This window comes from Lactuca saligna, chromosome 3 (genome assembly GCF_052625555.1).
Source record: "Lactuca saligna cultivar CGN05327 chromosome 3, ASM5262555v1, whole genome shotgun sequence".
NCBI classification, from domain to species: Eukaryota; Viridiplantae; Streptophyta; class Magnoliopsida; order Asterales; family Asteraceae; genus Lactuca; species Lactuca saligna.
In genome coordinates, this window is record NC_136419.1 from 6,193,003 (window position 1) to 6,209,950 (window position 16,948).

The following is a 16,948-nucleotide window of genomic DNA, read 5'->3' on the forward strand; positions in this document are numbered from 1 at the left end:
TTTTGGTTAGATTTGTTTAAGAGCAAAGTTTATAATGGTCGTTACTAGGATCCTGAAAATTAATATTTTGCTTCTTCTATCTGGAATTTTGAGTTCTATGAGCATCGCGTGCGAGAGGATAAGCTCATCCGGTGTAAACACCCTTTTTCCTCTGTCAGCTGATATATAGACAAAAGAAATGGGAGTAGATAGATTAGGCTAAAGGTATGGTTCAATTTTTGTCAATGGTAAAAATGTGTCACGTAGTTGACACATCATTTTTTTACAGTTTTTATAATTTTTACCTACGAACTAAGGTGTGGTAAATGGTTCAGCTATGATTTTTTTTTAATTTCAATAAAAAATAATAACTTTTTTAAAAACCATACTAAAATTAAAAATTACATTTCAGAAATCCTAAAAATTAAAAAAAAAATGAAATTAAAAATTACATTAAAAACCTAAAAAAAAATACATGAAATGAAAAATTAAAGAAAAACCTAGAAAAAAAACATAACATTGAAATTTCAATTGTGGTTTATCTTATATTTTTTGGAATCGATTCCTTCACTGCTTTAGCCGCCTCTTGAACTTCGGGGTCGAGGTGTCTCACATCTTACATTAACAACGAATATTCTGTGAGTCGGACGGTTTCAGTCATATGTTTCTCCAAATTTGAATTCAATTGTGTCATTTGTGTCATCATTTCCTCTTATATAGCTGACCGCTCAATTCCGACCGACAAATTTGAAGAAGTCGTTTTCCCTTTTCCTCTTGCTCGAGCTTTTGTTTTGTTTTGTCCCTTCCCTTTTCAGAAATACCAATTGCCTAATTGCCCGCTTGCCCATTCCAGGTATCTTAATTAGTATTTTTTGTTAATTTTATGAACCTTAAGTATTTGATTGTTAATTGTTGGCAAATGAAAACTATTTTATTAATATCGAATCTTTGAATTTTTTTCTATTGTTTTGATTGTTTTATTCATGATTTTAAATTGGCTTTTTTTTATTGTTTCTAATTTTAGTGTGAATTGATTATTTAATTGTTGTTCATTTGTTTGAGTATTTGATTTTTGTTTATGATATTTTGTTTGATTTAGAAATTAAAATAAAGAGTGTCTTTATTTAAGTTTTTTAGAAAGAGTGATAAAAAAAAAAAAAGCAATAGAAGAAGAGAATGAGCGACATAAGCATATGAGAGTTGATTTAAGTCCACTACTCGTTGACCCGGTAGAACGTCCGGCTATGGAATATTATCATGTGAATCAAAGAGATGAAATTAGAAGAGCATACTTGCAAAAAGGACCTTTCCAACCTCAAAACTATAAGTTTTCACAACATGCTTTCAGAGGTAAAAAACGAAGATTTATTATATGTTGGTTTGATGACAATAAATATTGGTTAGAATATAGTATAAAAGAGAATGACGCATTTTGTTTATGTTGTTATCTATTTAAATCTGACATACCCAACCAAGGTGGATCAGATCATTTTGTGAACTCTGGTTTTAAAGCTTGGAATAGGAAATTAGGACTAGATGATCATAAAGCTGGAACTCCACACAATATTGTTGTCTAAAAGTATCAAATTTTGATGAACCAAAGGCAATCCATAACTACTGTTTTTGAAAAAGAAACCTCTTTGCAAGAAAAAGAATATCGTATTCGTTTGAATGCTTCAACTGATTGTGTTAGATTCTTATTGCGTCAAGGATTGACATTTCGTGGTCATGAAGAGACATATGATTCAGATAATAAAGGTAACTTTCTTGAACTTTTACAATGGTTAGTTGATCGATGTGAAGTGGTAGATCGTGTTGTGTTAAAGAATGCTCCAAAAAAAATCACAATTGAAATGTAGTTACATCCAGAAAGATATCGTGCAGACATGTTCAAATGCAGTTATAAATGTTATTACGGAAGATCTTGGAAAAGATTTTTTTTGCAATTTTAGTAGACGAGTCACGTGATGTTTCTTGTAAAGAACAATTGGCATTAGTATTGAGGTTTGTAAATAAAAAAGGGAAGTTGTAGAAAGGTTTGTTGGCCTTAAACATGTCAGTGACACTTCAGCTTTGACAATAATGGAATCCATTTATGATATACTCTCAAAGTGGAATTTGAGTAATACTAGCATTAGAGGGCAAGGCTATGATGGTGCTAGTAACATGAGTGGTGCATTTAATTGATTGAAGACTTTAATTATGAATGAAACAAAATCTGCATAGTTTATTCATTATTTTGCTCACCAATAATAGTTAGCCCTAGTGTTTGTTGCGAAAAAATCACATGAAGGTTAATGATTTCTTTGATGCGGTTTCTTGGCTATTAAACATTATTGGATCTTCCTACAAGTGATGAGATAATTTAAGAATAAAACAAGCAAATCAAGTTATGGAAGCCTTGGTTGAAGGTTTGCTTTATAATTATACTAGATTTATTATCTTGTAGTTATGTTATGCTAATTAAACTTTTATATGTAAAATTTTAGGTGAGCTTGAGAGTGGTACCGGTTTGAACCAAGAAGTGGGTATCAAACGACCATCTGATCCTAGATGAGGTTCTCATTTTTTTTATCTCTATTGAATATTAAGAACATATATTCTTCCATTTGTGAAGTGCTTGAAGACCTTGGTAAAGATAATAGTGATCGTGATCGTAAAGCTGAAGCAATTCACATCTTACGGTTATTAAAGTCCTTTGATTTTGTGTTTTGTCTACACTTGATGGTTGATATCTTGGGAGTCACAAATTATCTGAATACAACATTACACAGAAAAGACCAAGATATCGTAAATGTCATGAATCAAGTAAGCAGCTCTAAAAAAGCAATTCAAGAAATTAGAGATGTAGGATGGGAACCACTTTTAGGGAATGTTACTTTGTTTTGCAATAAACATGATATTAGAATCGTGGATATGGAAGATGAATATTATGATGGATTCAGTAGTCGAAGAGGCTCACATGTAGGTAAAGTTTGATATTACCAACTTGATTTATTTATTGTGTTTTGTAATTAGCTTATTAAAGATTCATTTTTTAGGTTAACAACTTCCACCATCATCATGTTGATGTATTTAAGGCGATGATTGATATGCAACTTCAAGAGATTAACCATCGCTTTAATGAAGCCAATACAAAATTACTTCTTTACATAGCTTGTTTATGCCCGTGTGAGTCTTTTAAAGCCTTTGATTTGGATAAACTAATGGAAATTGCTACACTTTATAAGGAAGAATTTTGAACATAATATGATCTTCATGTTCTTGAAGTTGAACTTAACAATTACATTAAGGATGTGCGAGAAGATGAACGATTTAATCAATTGAAGAGCATTGGAGAACTTGCCAAAAAGATGGTTGAAGAAAAAAAGCATATAGTATATCCTAAGGTTTACCTTCTCTTGAAACTTACATTGATCTTACTTGTTGCAACGAGTGTGGAACGTGCATTTTCAGCAATGAAGTTTGTAAAAACTGATGTACGCAACAAAATGGGTGATCAATTTTTAAGTGATAGTTTGGTATCATGTATTGAAAAAAAATGTTTTAGATAGTATTAGTAATGATACAGTTGTGAAATTATATCAAGCTATAATACCTCGTCGGGTACAATTGTAAGAACTTAATTTTTCTTTTTTTGCTTTTACGATTCGATCCGATTCGAACCCGCAATAATATTTTTTTTAGTATTTTTTTTCTTTTATCGGTTTCTTTTAAATAGTGAATCATATAGTTCTACATTCTAGACTCGTCACTGTATAAGTCAAAGGGGGGCGTTGCGGATGAGCAAAGTAGGCAGATGCATATGGTCTATTTTTTTTTTTTTTTTTTTTTGGTGGGGGGCAAAATTTTTTATTATATTATAAAATAAATTAAATTTATAATAGCAATAAAGGTCTTTTTTTCTGACTCGGCCAAGGCCTGTGAGAACACGACCGGCCTCATCAAATCATATTAATAACCGCAATAAAAAGAAAATAACATTTTTCTATGTAATTTTTTTCATGTAGAAAAATATTGAAATATTCATGGGATATAAAAGAAAAAACTAATGAATTCTACGTATTATTATTTATGAGTGGAGAAAATAATAGAAACAAAAGATAAACGTATTATTAATTTCTCATTTATATATTAACGATGGAGTTTGTACCGCTAGGAGGAAAATTCGCTTTCAATGTTTCGTTAAGCCGTATACGCCATATCACCTTCCAATCATAAGCATCAAATCATTAAATCTTATGCAATAATACGTATCCTAAAAGATAATAATTTAGCCGGGTATAATGTGGAAAACAGTATTCTTAGAGCAACTCCAACCATTCTACTAAAAATATTACTAAGTTGGTGTATTTTTAATACCAAAACTTTTTTTTTACTCCAACCACACTAAAAATTTACACTAAAAACATTTTTTCATATTATAATATAGAATAGAATAATTATTAAAGTTGTAAAACTTATAAAACTAACCAAAATAATATTAGACAATTCAAAAAGTTGTTTTTATATGATTAATAGTATTACACCAAATATAAAGATTACTGTTAAATCCTACCATTTTAATATTGATTTTAATGGTCCATTGGAACAAATTTTCACACCAAAACACTATTTTTGTGTATCCATTGGAGTTACTATTTTTTTGTATCCATTGGAGTTGTCTTAGCGGTTAACAAAAGCAATGTTAAACTATTAGACTATGATCTTTTATCTTTATCACATGGTATGGATACCAACAAATAATGACTCATATGGGTGTCATTGTTGTCTAGGTAGCACATCCATAATACGGTCATAACACTATGAATATCATTTTTTCCTTGGTGTTATGAAATATTTTGTTTGCGTTATGGTATTTTGTAGCGGGGGAGCAAATCAATCAAATCAAATTTCTTCATCTTTTTTCCTTTCTCTCTCTACCTATTAACATGTTATAACATGAGGAACAATGGAACATTATTTCTCCATTGGTGTTATGGCACAGGCAGACCTAGAGGAGTCCATGGTGACACCGACAACCCCTTATTTTTTCGTCTGCAGTGGAAAAGTTATCAAAAATTTTATTTTTTCTACTAACGTGCAACCTCTACTGTAAAACCCTATGTACGCCCCTAGGTTATGGTAGAGTTATGGCTGATGTGTCATATAAATTGGATGTTATAACACGACTCACCTCTAATGCTCTCTTATATTTTATTTCCTTTTATTTGTTGATTGAAATTATCTCCTCAATTTTCATAATTTTGTTATTTGTTTAAATGCAATAAATTATAATTATTTTTCATGGAGCTTGATGGTTTATAAAGATTACGATCGTATAATTAATTTCGAAATCGAAAAATACAAAACTTCTAAAACAAAGATAAGTAAATGAAAGAAAATATAAATAATTATAAAAAAGTTATATTTATATCAACCAATGTATATTAAAATAAATAAATAAAAAAACAAATTGATTATACAATTGATTTCATCATAAAATTGATGCGAAAGAAATGCCATTTGATATTCTTTTTTAATTTGAGAGGTTTCCTTACCATTTAAAAAAAAAAAAAAAAAAAAAAAAAAAAAAAAAAAAAGGATAAATAGAATTTTCAATTGAAATTTTTTATTTTTGACATGCTTAGTTCTTAATTCCTATGGTTTTTAAATCTTGCATGATACTTAGTGTTATGAGTAAAATTTCTATTTTCGCTCATTGTTACTAACATGATGAACTTACACTAATATATTGAGTAGCTCAAGATATTGAACTAGCTAAAATTTTGAGACTCTATCGTATTTCTTCTCAATCAAAGGATAGAGACTTATTTAAAAGAATATAGACTAAATCAAAGGTCACATGGTCAAACAAGAATAGATGTTGAAGCCTCCCTTAAAAACTGGGTCAAGCAAAAATCGAGGAACATCTTGAGATTTTAGGAGAGTTAGTTAAAAATGAGCACGTAGTAATAAAAAAAAAGGCCGTATACGGATAGTGAACCATAAGACTAAATTATTTGGGATGCTTGTGCCCATAAAAATTACGTTTCTTTCTGAACACCCTTAATCACACAAATAACTAATACACGGTCAGCTACCGCATGTAGCTTGATTATTACTCAGTTGAAGTTCTAAGGCAATGTGTTTTGTCACTCGCAATGTTTTATGCCAAAGATCCAACCATATACGTACATGCTGTTAGGAGCGTATCACCCAAAAATGCACAAAAGAACAAGCAAAAAGAAATTTGGTTGAGACATGTGTTAAAAACAGTTTTCTTAAAACAAATTCGTCTTATATGGGTGTTTGTTTCTCATGATGCAACAATAGTAAGTGACTCTTCTAGATCAACTGAACCTCACTTGGCCCGAAACATACCTTGGTTGCAACAAGAGTTGGAAAACGAAGCAGATGATGGGTTTTAAGCAAAACAAACAATCATATGTGTGCATGTAACCTTAAATAATTTGATCTACGTTTTCTCTAACTGAACATACAACTTGAACAACAAAACGTAAAACCCTACCATGCTTCTATGATTTCGAAATTCACAACTTACGGTTAGATTAATCATACCTTGATCAATATATAGCAATAGCAATCCAAATCCTTGTGTTGTTAAAAAAGACCTTGAGAGCAAGCGTCACAAATGTCATATCTCTAGTGGCTCACACCCAACACTTGCAAGGAAGAATGATTGACAATGAGAGAGAGGTTGTAATTTACGAATGATACTCTTGAAGAACAAGTGACTGAAAATCATAGGGTATCAGTTGTATTTATAGTGATGTAAGCAAAGTCTAAATTAGCCCAAATCCAAGATTATCTTAAACCGAGTAATTATCCACTTTCATGATTATCGATTAAAGACTATTCTAGAAACCCTGGGGTATATGAAAACCATCCATAGCCTATGAAGGGTTCTAGATTGCCTCTTGCTCAACTATTGAACAATTACAATTCAGTCCTTACCTTTTTAATTAATTCTTTTAATCCCAAAATTAATTCCAATTAATTTCTGATTAAATATTAATTAAATATTATTATTTCTAATTAATATATTATTTTCATAATATATTAACAAATCATTTATTTCAATTTATCAATCAAATAATAAATCAACAACTTTCTCCAAAATCATCATGTCTAGTTGCTAGTCTTCAGGGCAACCCAAAATGATTGTGCTACTATCAATTTAAGTACATACCAGTTATAGTTATGAGCTTAAACACCTAATCCAACCGTCTCCCACTTGGATAAGTCTAATAACTATATTTTCTAGTATAACTTCTAAATTGATTAGCAAAATGTAGCTCTCAATGCCGCGGTCGAACACTGACCTAGTCAGTTACGTGTCCTAAGATAAGTGATCATATACTCCTTCGTTCTACAAGATATCATGTGGAAAAATGACATGGAACAGAATGAATCTCATTGTCCAATATTTTGTTTCCCGATTTCTGATTTGTAATGAAAAAGAACTACTAATCGAACACATCAATTTAGTCCTGCCTGGGCCCAACACTATAAGTCAAAACCAAATCATCAAGGGGCCCAAGATATCGTTTTTCTTGTTAGGGAAAAAGGAACAGATAAACTTTGACTTATATGCTTGTGCTATTTACTCATCAAATCATGCACAACAATATGTTTTATAACAACAAGTTACTGATACGTTTACATATCATCAATGCACAACTAATATGTAAACCACAACTCATATATCTCCATTTAAAGATTATAAGACATTATCGTCTCAGAATTACTCGTGATAAATTCCATGAAGTCATTCTTTGAGCGTGGGTCAATCCAATACTTAAAATCCCTATTTTCAAGTAATCATGAACGTTGTAGAAAACCATTGTTGTAACGTCTGGTTCCTAGTACACATTTAACTTATTTATTTATTTACTTTGAAAGAAGGACTCGACGAGTTGGTGGCCCTAACCCGTCGAGTGGAGAGCAGTTTATGTGCGGAGTTTGAGCTACCTACTCGACGAGTCAAGAACCGTCGACTCGACGAGTAGCTCGACCCGAGTGAAACCCTAATCTCAGGGTTTTGCACCCTATTTAAGCTCCTTAACCCCCACCCCTTGGCCTCATTTCCAGGCTCCTTGTCCTAAACCCTAATCCACGAAACCCTAGAGTTTTCTTTGAGAGTGTGATCCATTTGAGTGGTTTTGGTGTGTTTTTGAAGCTTGAAGAAGAAGAAGAAGATAGAGGGATCAGGAAGGGAAGAGTATATCCAGGAACTACACTCTATTTGCTACACTTTTTTGTTAATCAAGCTCTGATCTTGGATATTAGTTCATTAGATCTCTTTATGTCCTCTTTATGTGGGTTTTTGGTCAAAGAATGATGGGCTTTGGAGAATGATCGATCCAAGAGGGTAATCTTCCAGATCTAAGACCTTAAAGGGTTGGAATGGCATAAAGGTGCAAACTTTATGCCATTAGAGTCCCCATTCAAGCTTTAAGGACATCATTATGGCCTTTTGAGTCCAAAAGGACATGCATGGAAGCAAGCTCGAGACTTTACGTGTTCAACTGGTATCTAGGCCCTAGATCTAGGTTTTCATGCTTTGGTTTGGGATATTAAGGCTTTTTGGACAAGATCTATGTCCTAAAATAATTAGGGTTTTAGCTTCAAGAAGGGCTATCAACGGGTAAAGTTAGAAACTTTACCCTTAGAAAGATCATTTACAGTGAACAAGCGAAGTATGGACTTTGGATCTTGAGAACAGGGGCTTAATCTATTAAGATGGCCAAACAAACAGAGGGACTTGTCGAGTCTATAAGGGAACTCGGTGAGTTGGGTCGTGTTGTCATGTTCTAGTTTAAGGTAGAACTCGATGAGTCTATATAGGGACTCAATGATTTGATTCGCCAAGTCGCGACTATGAACAACTAGATAGGACTCGACGAGTCGGAGGAAAGACTCAGTGAGTTGATTCGTGATCCCAGGATTTCTGAGTTAAAGAGCTCGGCGAGTTGAAATGTTGACTCGGCGAGTTGGTCAACCCATAATGTTGACTTTGACCAAAGCGTTTACTTTGACCAGGGGTAAAATGGTCATTTTACCCTTAGAAGGATTTTTAGTTTTTGACTAAATGTTTTGTGAATGTATAATCGGGGAGTCGTTGGAGCAGTCATCAGATATTCCTCACTCGAGTTATCAACAACCAGTTTGAGAGGTGAGTTTTCCTCCAGTAGGAATGGGTGGAAGGCACCAATGTCAGCTCGTTTATGTATGTGAGCGTATACCGTACTTCGGTCCTGTGTTGGGGTTAGCCCGATGCAGATTATGTGTTTTTGAACTTCGGTCCGATGTTGGGGTGGTCCCGAGAAGTGTATATGTATGCTTGATGTCTTTGTGATTCATGCATGTTATGTGCTACGTGTTCCAGGCCTAGGTCCGATGTCGGGATAAGCCCGATGCATGTTAGCTTATATATTATGTGTTACGTGTTCCGGGCTTCAGTCCGATGTCGGTGCAAGCCCGATGTATGTTATATGCTTATGTTATGTGCTTATGATATGTGATATGTTGTATGTTTGTCGGGGCAAGCCCGATGTCGGGCGAGGTCTGATGTCGGGGTAAGCCTGATGTCAGGTAAGTCGATGTCGGGTTCGTCCCGATGCAGCTGGGCGAAGTCCCAAAGTTTATGTTATATGTTATGTGTATGGTATGTGGTAGTTTGGGGGAGCTCACTAAGCTTCGTGCTTACAATTTTCAGTTTTGGTTTCAGGTACTTCCGCTAGCAAAGGGAAGGGCTCGGGATGATCGCATGGCACACACCACCGCTTCTAGCCTGGGATTTTACTCTGATATTTGATATGAGATTTTGATATGTTGACAGTGGTTATGACATTTTTGAGATACATGCTTTATAACTTTTACATGAAGATGATATTTATGGTTTTGTTAATGATTTAAAAACGGAATTTTGGACCGTATTTTTGGGATGTCTCAATTGCCATACCTAAAACTCTTTAGACAATCTACAATCGATTCATGACAGTCTTAACCCACTACTTACTTCCAAAAGTATGATCGATTGTGGATGTTTGAATAATCTAATTATTCGGGAAGTAAAACATGCAAAAAATGAAACATAATAATAAATAATTCACAAAGGATAGTAATCAATACTCAAAAATAATTCCCCATTACTTAATCATCAAATGTCAATTACATTTACTTTGTTACAAGTTTCTAAATACCTATCTAACTACTAAAACTAATATCATCTTTCAGACCAGTGCTCCTTTCATACTGAATATGCTTAACTCTACTTAGACCCTTTGAGAGGGGATCTGTAGGATTCTCTTATGATGATACTTTTTTTATGACGAGGTGTCCTTCTTCTACTCTATGTCTGATAAAATGGTGTTTTCTTTAATGATAAAAGGTTGAAATTAAGAGTACATTTCCATCAGGATGTTACACCATGTCCACCCTCTTACTTACCACCACACCACACATCCACCATCAATCTCCGGTTATCTTCTCCAGACTATTTTTCTCTAAAAAAAATCAGTGAGAAGGATTTCTATAACCTGAACACCTTTAAGAAACCAGTGAAAAAATTAATAACAATTTTAGATTTAACTCAACACAATTTGTAAAACATTTTCCAATACAGTTGAATGAATCCCTAATATGTTTAATATTTTACATATGTTTAATGCACATATATTTATACATAACCATTTACAAAATCGATTCAAAGCAACAGGTTTTTTCCAAATTCTGGATCATATATTTACAAAATCATCTAGAAAGTTGTTACGAAGCATATTAAACAAAATTTGATGTTCTAAGTTCTAACTCATTATCCCTAAAATTGGTGTTCCATAATGTAATAACTAAACTTTTTATGTGTTGTTCAAATTGAATAAGTTGGTTGTAAGTTTTATGATCTGTCTTAAAAGACTATGTTAATCAAGAGGTATTTTAGTCATCTTTATGAATATCATCAAATTTTAAAATTTGGGTCTTATGATTTTGTTGACGTAGTCTTGTAAAAAGATATAAGATTAATTTAAGTGAATTATGTCATTGAATTATGTATTTTGGTCACAAAGGCAAAACTGGAATTTTCATAACATGTACTAATCACTTTAAGGCTTAATAGATTAATACATCTAAGCATTTAGTCAAAAGTGGAGTTGTTGGGCTTCCTCCCACCTTTATGTAATTAAAATTCATGAAAATTTTGAAGTTAGTATAATTAACTTATGACTGCGTAAATTTAGAAGGAAATATAGTATAAAAGCAAATTGGGGATCTGATTAAGTATGGAACCGATGCCATTTATTCTAAACGTATATAAGGGACAAGTGGATAGTACATGTGGATTTTAATGGGTGTATAGCAAAACAACTTTTCTCATATGAATGTGTTTTATGTCAAATGTTTTGATATCTGAATCTTTGATGTTCTTATATGAATTATTTTAAATGGCATTGCTAGTAGTAATGTTTTGAAAGTCTAGCATGTCATATGTTTATTGATTGAATTTTGATTTTACTTATTGATTGGGTTTTATGTTTTATGTGTGAACGCATTCCCAAGTCATGTCTTACAAATGGGGGCGAATAAGACACTATTTGTAGTTGTCTATATATGTGACCACAATGGGATTAGCTCTTACATGGTCAGTAAGTAATTTGTAGTTAACTTGTGACGAGGTATGAACTCCTCATATGATACAAGGTAACTCGTAAGTTTATGGTGATGAATATTATATGAATAGTTTAAGTTTTTATGAAGCTTTTTAATTATGTTAGATTTATTTTGTTAGGTCTAAACCAATGTATCTCAAAAGATTTTTGACTTATATATTTTGTTTAAAATGTGCTTTAGTAATAATATTATGTTGTAACATCAAAATTAGTAAACTATCATAATTTTTTGGTTATTTTGTAAAACTATATAATGATACATGGTAACATGATTGTCAATCATGTAAGCTTTTATAACAATAGTTACGTATTTTCTTTAAAGAATTGACCCCCACACAAGTGGTCTCAAAATGGCCTATGAGGCTCGTAACGTGTCCCATTTATCCAATACAAGGAATTTCATATCAAGACCCAGGACCAATCTATGATTCAATACTTATGATTCCGCGCTATGATACCTGTAGGGATAAGAAGACAAGAGAGAACAAAAATGCATGAACTTAAACTAGAATGCATCTAAAAAGTATGAAAACTAGAAATGAAATAAATAAAATATGTAATATTTTTGAATTTTTTATGCAGTTTTTTTTTTTTTTTTATAAATGACCTTAATGACTTACTCTAAATGCAACTATATACAACCTAAATGCAATAAAAAAAATAAAAGATAAGAACACCTCACCCAAGCTTAAAATGAAGCATCGTCCTCAATGCTTAGGATGAGAGTAAGAAAAGATCATATCGGGATCAAGGTGGAGGAGGCCTATGCGGCCGGTAACCGCCTTCGGACCAAAAATGATGCCAAAGATCCTCCATGTAGTTGTTGGTGCGAGCTTGCTGCTCCTCGATGCGTCAATTGGCTGTTGTATTCTGGTTTCCCTGGTGGCGCAAGGCAGCAAGCTGACTGTATATATATCAAGAGGAAACTTGGGTTCGGGCCCGTTGTGTTGTTGATAGGAGTGGTACTCATTTTGTGGCTCGAAGTGTGCTTCCGAGGGCTGATCATAAAAAGGTGGTGGCAGTTGTCAGATTGAGGGGTCATAATGGTCTTCGGCCTCAAATGGGCTATCAGTCATCATCATCATCATGTAACGCTTCAGGCAAAAACCAAGTTTCGGGGTCGCTGGTGGTAAAGGCGGATATGCTAGTATTAGGTAAGATGTAAATTGATTCCTTGGCATGAATGAGCCAAGAGTAATGATGACTATTAGTAAGTAGCAATAATTCCATCCGAGTGAGAGCTAAGCAGTCGAGGAGGTAGAGAGGTGGGTCATCCACTGGCACATACTCAGACTCGGGAAATTGAAGGCCTGCACCCAAACCAATTAGGGTAATGGGACCTCCAATGCAAATGTCACCAGTGCTATTCATGCGTATGTTGTCATATTTATCCAAGAAAAAGGTGGTGAAAGTGGGGCAAGACCAACGGCGGCTAGTCATGCAATCAAGGAAATATAGTTCGACTATGTTTATTTGTCCCGGCTCGTGACGACCAAAGATGGAAGTTGAAAGAATCTGGTGGGCGATTCTCCAACAAGGATGGATGATGTAAGGATATTTTTGTCGACTTGGATTAAAGTTTGGAAGACTAGTGATCTGAGTCCAAAACTCTACTTTGGGAAAGCTCTTGAATTGAGTCCATTGATAACTATAGATGTCGGTGTTGTGGCTATCGTATGTGCCCATGATAGTATTGAGGGTGTCGTATGTGAGTCGGTGCTGCCGACCTTGGAGTCTAAATGTGAGCACCCCCTTCGTGTCATCCCGTGCATAAGTGGAGAGGAGCTCAACTGTGGGTTGCTTGTATGTGAGCACGGAAGGAGCTAGGTAATCGTGCCAACCTATGTTGAAGAACATTTGTTGCACGCAATCATCAAGATGAAGGTTTATCACGGATTCACGATGGTAAAATTTGGTGGCTTGGACTGCACGTTTTTGGAGGTTTGATTTGAATTGCTTGATTTGTGTACTAGTGAGGACAAGGTTACCATCACGATCAACATGATCGGTTGACACCTTTTTGGATGATCACGATGATTGAGCTTCACAAGAAGAACCATGAGATGCATGAATGGTTTTGTTCTTTCCCATTGTACCTGTAAATATAACCTAGAAAAGACAAAAACTTGGACAAAATTATCCCTCACACTCACTTCACACCAATCCAATCAATCCAAACAAAAATAAAAATATAAACCGGGCAAATACTCCAAACTTGCAATTTAGCACAATCCAAGGCAACGTAATCCAATCAAATCAAAGCAATTTAATTCTAATCAATCTATGCATAGCATAATTCTATCCAAATTAGAAATGGAATGTAATAAAATTAAAAGGAATGTACCAAATTCGAGTGAGGAAACCCGAAAAGAAAACCGCTAAAACCACACCCCAAGCTTGAATTTGACGTGCAAAGTTGAGTCTTTTGAATCTCCGGTGAGAAACAAAAATTTGAAATTTTTGTCAAAATTAGTGGCGGTGCTAGATTTTCCAGCGAGCGAATTTGGCCAAATGGACTATAGATTGGTGTGCGCGGAAGTATGTGGTGAAGAATGCCCCAAGAAATTTTGAATTTTGGTGGAAGATGGAGGCGGAATGAAGCTTTTTCGATTTTTCGGCGAGTGAAAGAGATGGTGGCGGAGCTAGCTGCTCCTGGTGGTAAAAGGGTGCAGGGTGATCGGAATTAGTTGGAGATTAGGGTGGTGGCGAGTAGTCGTAGCAGCAACGGACGGAGGAGGCAGTAGTGGTAGGATGGTGATTTTCGACGAGCTAGGGTAAGGGGAAGAATAGGGCTGCCGGCTGGAGAAGAAGGGGGAAGGGAAGTAGCAACTATCGGTCGAAGGTGGTGAGGATGGCAGTGACGACCGGTGGCACTGATTGGATGCGGTGACAGGCGATGACGATCTTTGTTAACGGCAATGGAGTTGGTCGTTGCAATTGGGAATTATTGTTAATGGGAGAGTTAAGGGGGCTAAAGGGATGAAGCCGATGTGTTGAAGGGGTTTTAAGGTTGGGTCGGGTATGAAAAGTGGATCGGGGTATCGGGTGGGTACAAATCAAGTTATCGGGTAGGCTTGAAGGTCGTATATGGAGTTATATGGCTAATGTGTTGGTCGCGCAAAGGAAAATGGAGTTTGTTCTTAGCTGCGTAAGGAGTTGCGAGGGTAGGAGGCAAGCCGTATAAGAGGTTGCGAGGGCAGGTATCAGCCCGCGTAAGGACCTCCCTCACCCGCACGCATACAAGAGTTTGTATCCCATGTGGGGGTAATTTGGAATTGGATTTGCGTGGATTGGGGTTGGTCGCGCAACGTTTGTGCGGGTACCCGCACAACTTGCAGATTTTTTACACTTTTTGCATACTTTACCAAGATCATTGCTATGCTTCAAGATGCTTATTTTTGACAAACTTCAAGCCTAGAAACATCAAAACTTCAAATGGAGATTATTTATTTACAATGCATTTATTTAACGTCTTTGCCAAGACATAGCCCCGTTTCTGTTAACCTTCGTAAATCGGAGTTTCCAATGTTATGTTATCGAATTCTCCCATGTCAAAGCCTTTATAAAATGGTTTCAAGTTGTGCCCATTCACTTTAAATATTTGATTTGTTTCCAAAGTCTTAATTTCAACCGCACCGTGATCAAACAATTTTATAACAATAAAAGGTCCGTGCCATCGAGATCGCAATTTTCCCGAGAATAACTTTAACCACGAATGATAAAGAAAAACTTTTTGACCCCAAATAAAATGCTTTCGCGTGATGTGCTTGTCGTGAAACGCTTTTGTCTTGTTTTTGTAGTTGCTTGCGTTTTCATAAGACTCATTCCTCAACTCTTCGATTTCTTGAAGTTGCATCTTTCGGTGCTTCCCGGTTTCTTCAATATTGAAATTACACATTTTAACCGCCCAATATGCCTTGTGTTCCAACTCCACCGATAAATGACAAGACTTTCCATAGATAAGGTGGAATGGAGACATGCCAATTGGAGTTTTATAGACGGTTCGATATGCCAACAATGCATCTTCTAACTCCAAGCTCCAATCTTTTCGTGTAGTGTTGACCGTCTTTTCAAGAATTTGTTTGACTTCTCTATTTGGCACTTCGGCTTGGCCGTTTGTTTGTGGATGGTAGGCGGACGATATCCGGTGTGTGACACCATATCTCTTCATCATGGCTTCCATCATTTTGTTGCAAAAATGAGTGCCCCTATCACTCACCAAGGCTCTTGGTACACCATATCTTGCAAAAATATTTGACTTCAAGAAGTCAATTACAGTTTTAGAATCATCATGCTTTGTAGCCTTTGCTTCCACTGAAAGACCCTCACTTTCATAATACTAAAACAATTTGTTACTCCAAAACATACTACATGCATATTCACAAATAATATTTTACATTGATAATTTATTTACACACGGCTGGATACAAGCCGACTAAGTTTAAGTTTATTACAAAACTACCCAGGATATTGTATATTTTATACATACTAAAACTTAAATACAAAGTAATAGTATAGACTATTTTAATTCTTCAAACAGTATAAAGCTATATTGTGTGCTTATTGCCTGCAATATCTTAAAACATTGAGAGGGTAAGCGATGATGCTTAGTGAGTTCAATAATAGATACAATATAACGTTATGCCATATATATATATATATATATATATATATATATATATATATATATATATATATATATATATATACACTTCAATATGGCAGAAGCAAAGAGGAACAAGGAACAACAAAGGCATATGTGAATCATGTGACAAACTTTCCATATCAATCAATGACTTGATTCAAAGATATACAATCAATGAGACATAACAATTTCCAAACTTTATATACATCAATAAAGCTTCGGCCCAAATGGCACAGAAGACATACAATTTTTTATTAACATTTTGGTAGATTTCAGGCTTATAGCCCTGTCTAACCATTTGCCAATACCATAGAATAGAAGTCATTCTCTTACGGAGACATGCTCTACATGGTTAGAGGCTAAATACCAGTACCACTGTGAATCTAAGTCCTTTCACTGATCACATGGTCAAAGGTATTACTTTGATATCATAGATAGCGGAAATAATAACAACTGAAAAGCACATAGCACATATAGCACATAACATACAATTGTTCCTATATATTGAAACTCACATTGAAATAACCGGGGGTTAAAATAGTAATTTGTACAGCACTTCGTTCCTACAAATAGCTTTCTTCTATAAAAATCAGTAGCTTTCTTGAAAACCGGGCTCTGCAAAGGTAGAGCTTCAAACTGAAAAGATAAATTT

General features: G+C 34.6%; 1 protein-coding gene across 1 annotated transcript; it reads left to right on the top strand.

Annotated features, from left to right (window-relative positions):
- Positions 1-1,571: 1,571 nt before the first annotated feature.
- Positions 1,572-4,031, top strand: LOC145035156 (uncharacterized). Its single transcript, XM_078983749.1, has 7 exons — positions 1,572-1,737; positions 2,469-2,507; positions 2,597-2,663; positions 2,754-2,943; positions 3,021-3,150; positions 3,250-3,500; positions 3,990-4,031. The coding sequence occupies exons 1-7, from the start codon at positions 1,572-1,574 to the stop codon at positions 4,029-4,031; spliced, it is 885 nt and encodes a 294-aa protein (XP_078839875.1).
- Positions 4,032-16,948: the final 12,917 nt, after the last annotated feature.

What these genes read in the sequence shown, in the direction of transcription:
- LOC145035156 (XM_078983749.1), top strand. Translation starts at nt 1,572, where the DNA reads ATGAACCAAAGGCAATCCATAACTACTGTTTTTGAAAAAGAAACCTCT. An exon ending in CGGTTTGAACCAAGAAGTGG is followed by an intron (nt 2,508 to 2,596) that starts GTATCAAACGAC and finishes CCATTTGTGAAG; the next exon opens with TGCTTGAAGACCTTGGTAAA. An exon ending in GAAGCAATTCACATCTTACG is followed by an intron (nt 2,664 to 2,753) that starts GTTATTAAAGTC and finishes AACATTACACAG; the next exon opens with AAAAGACCAAGATATCGTAA.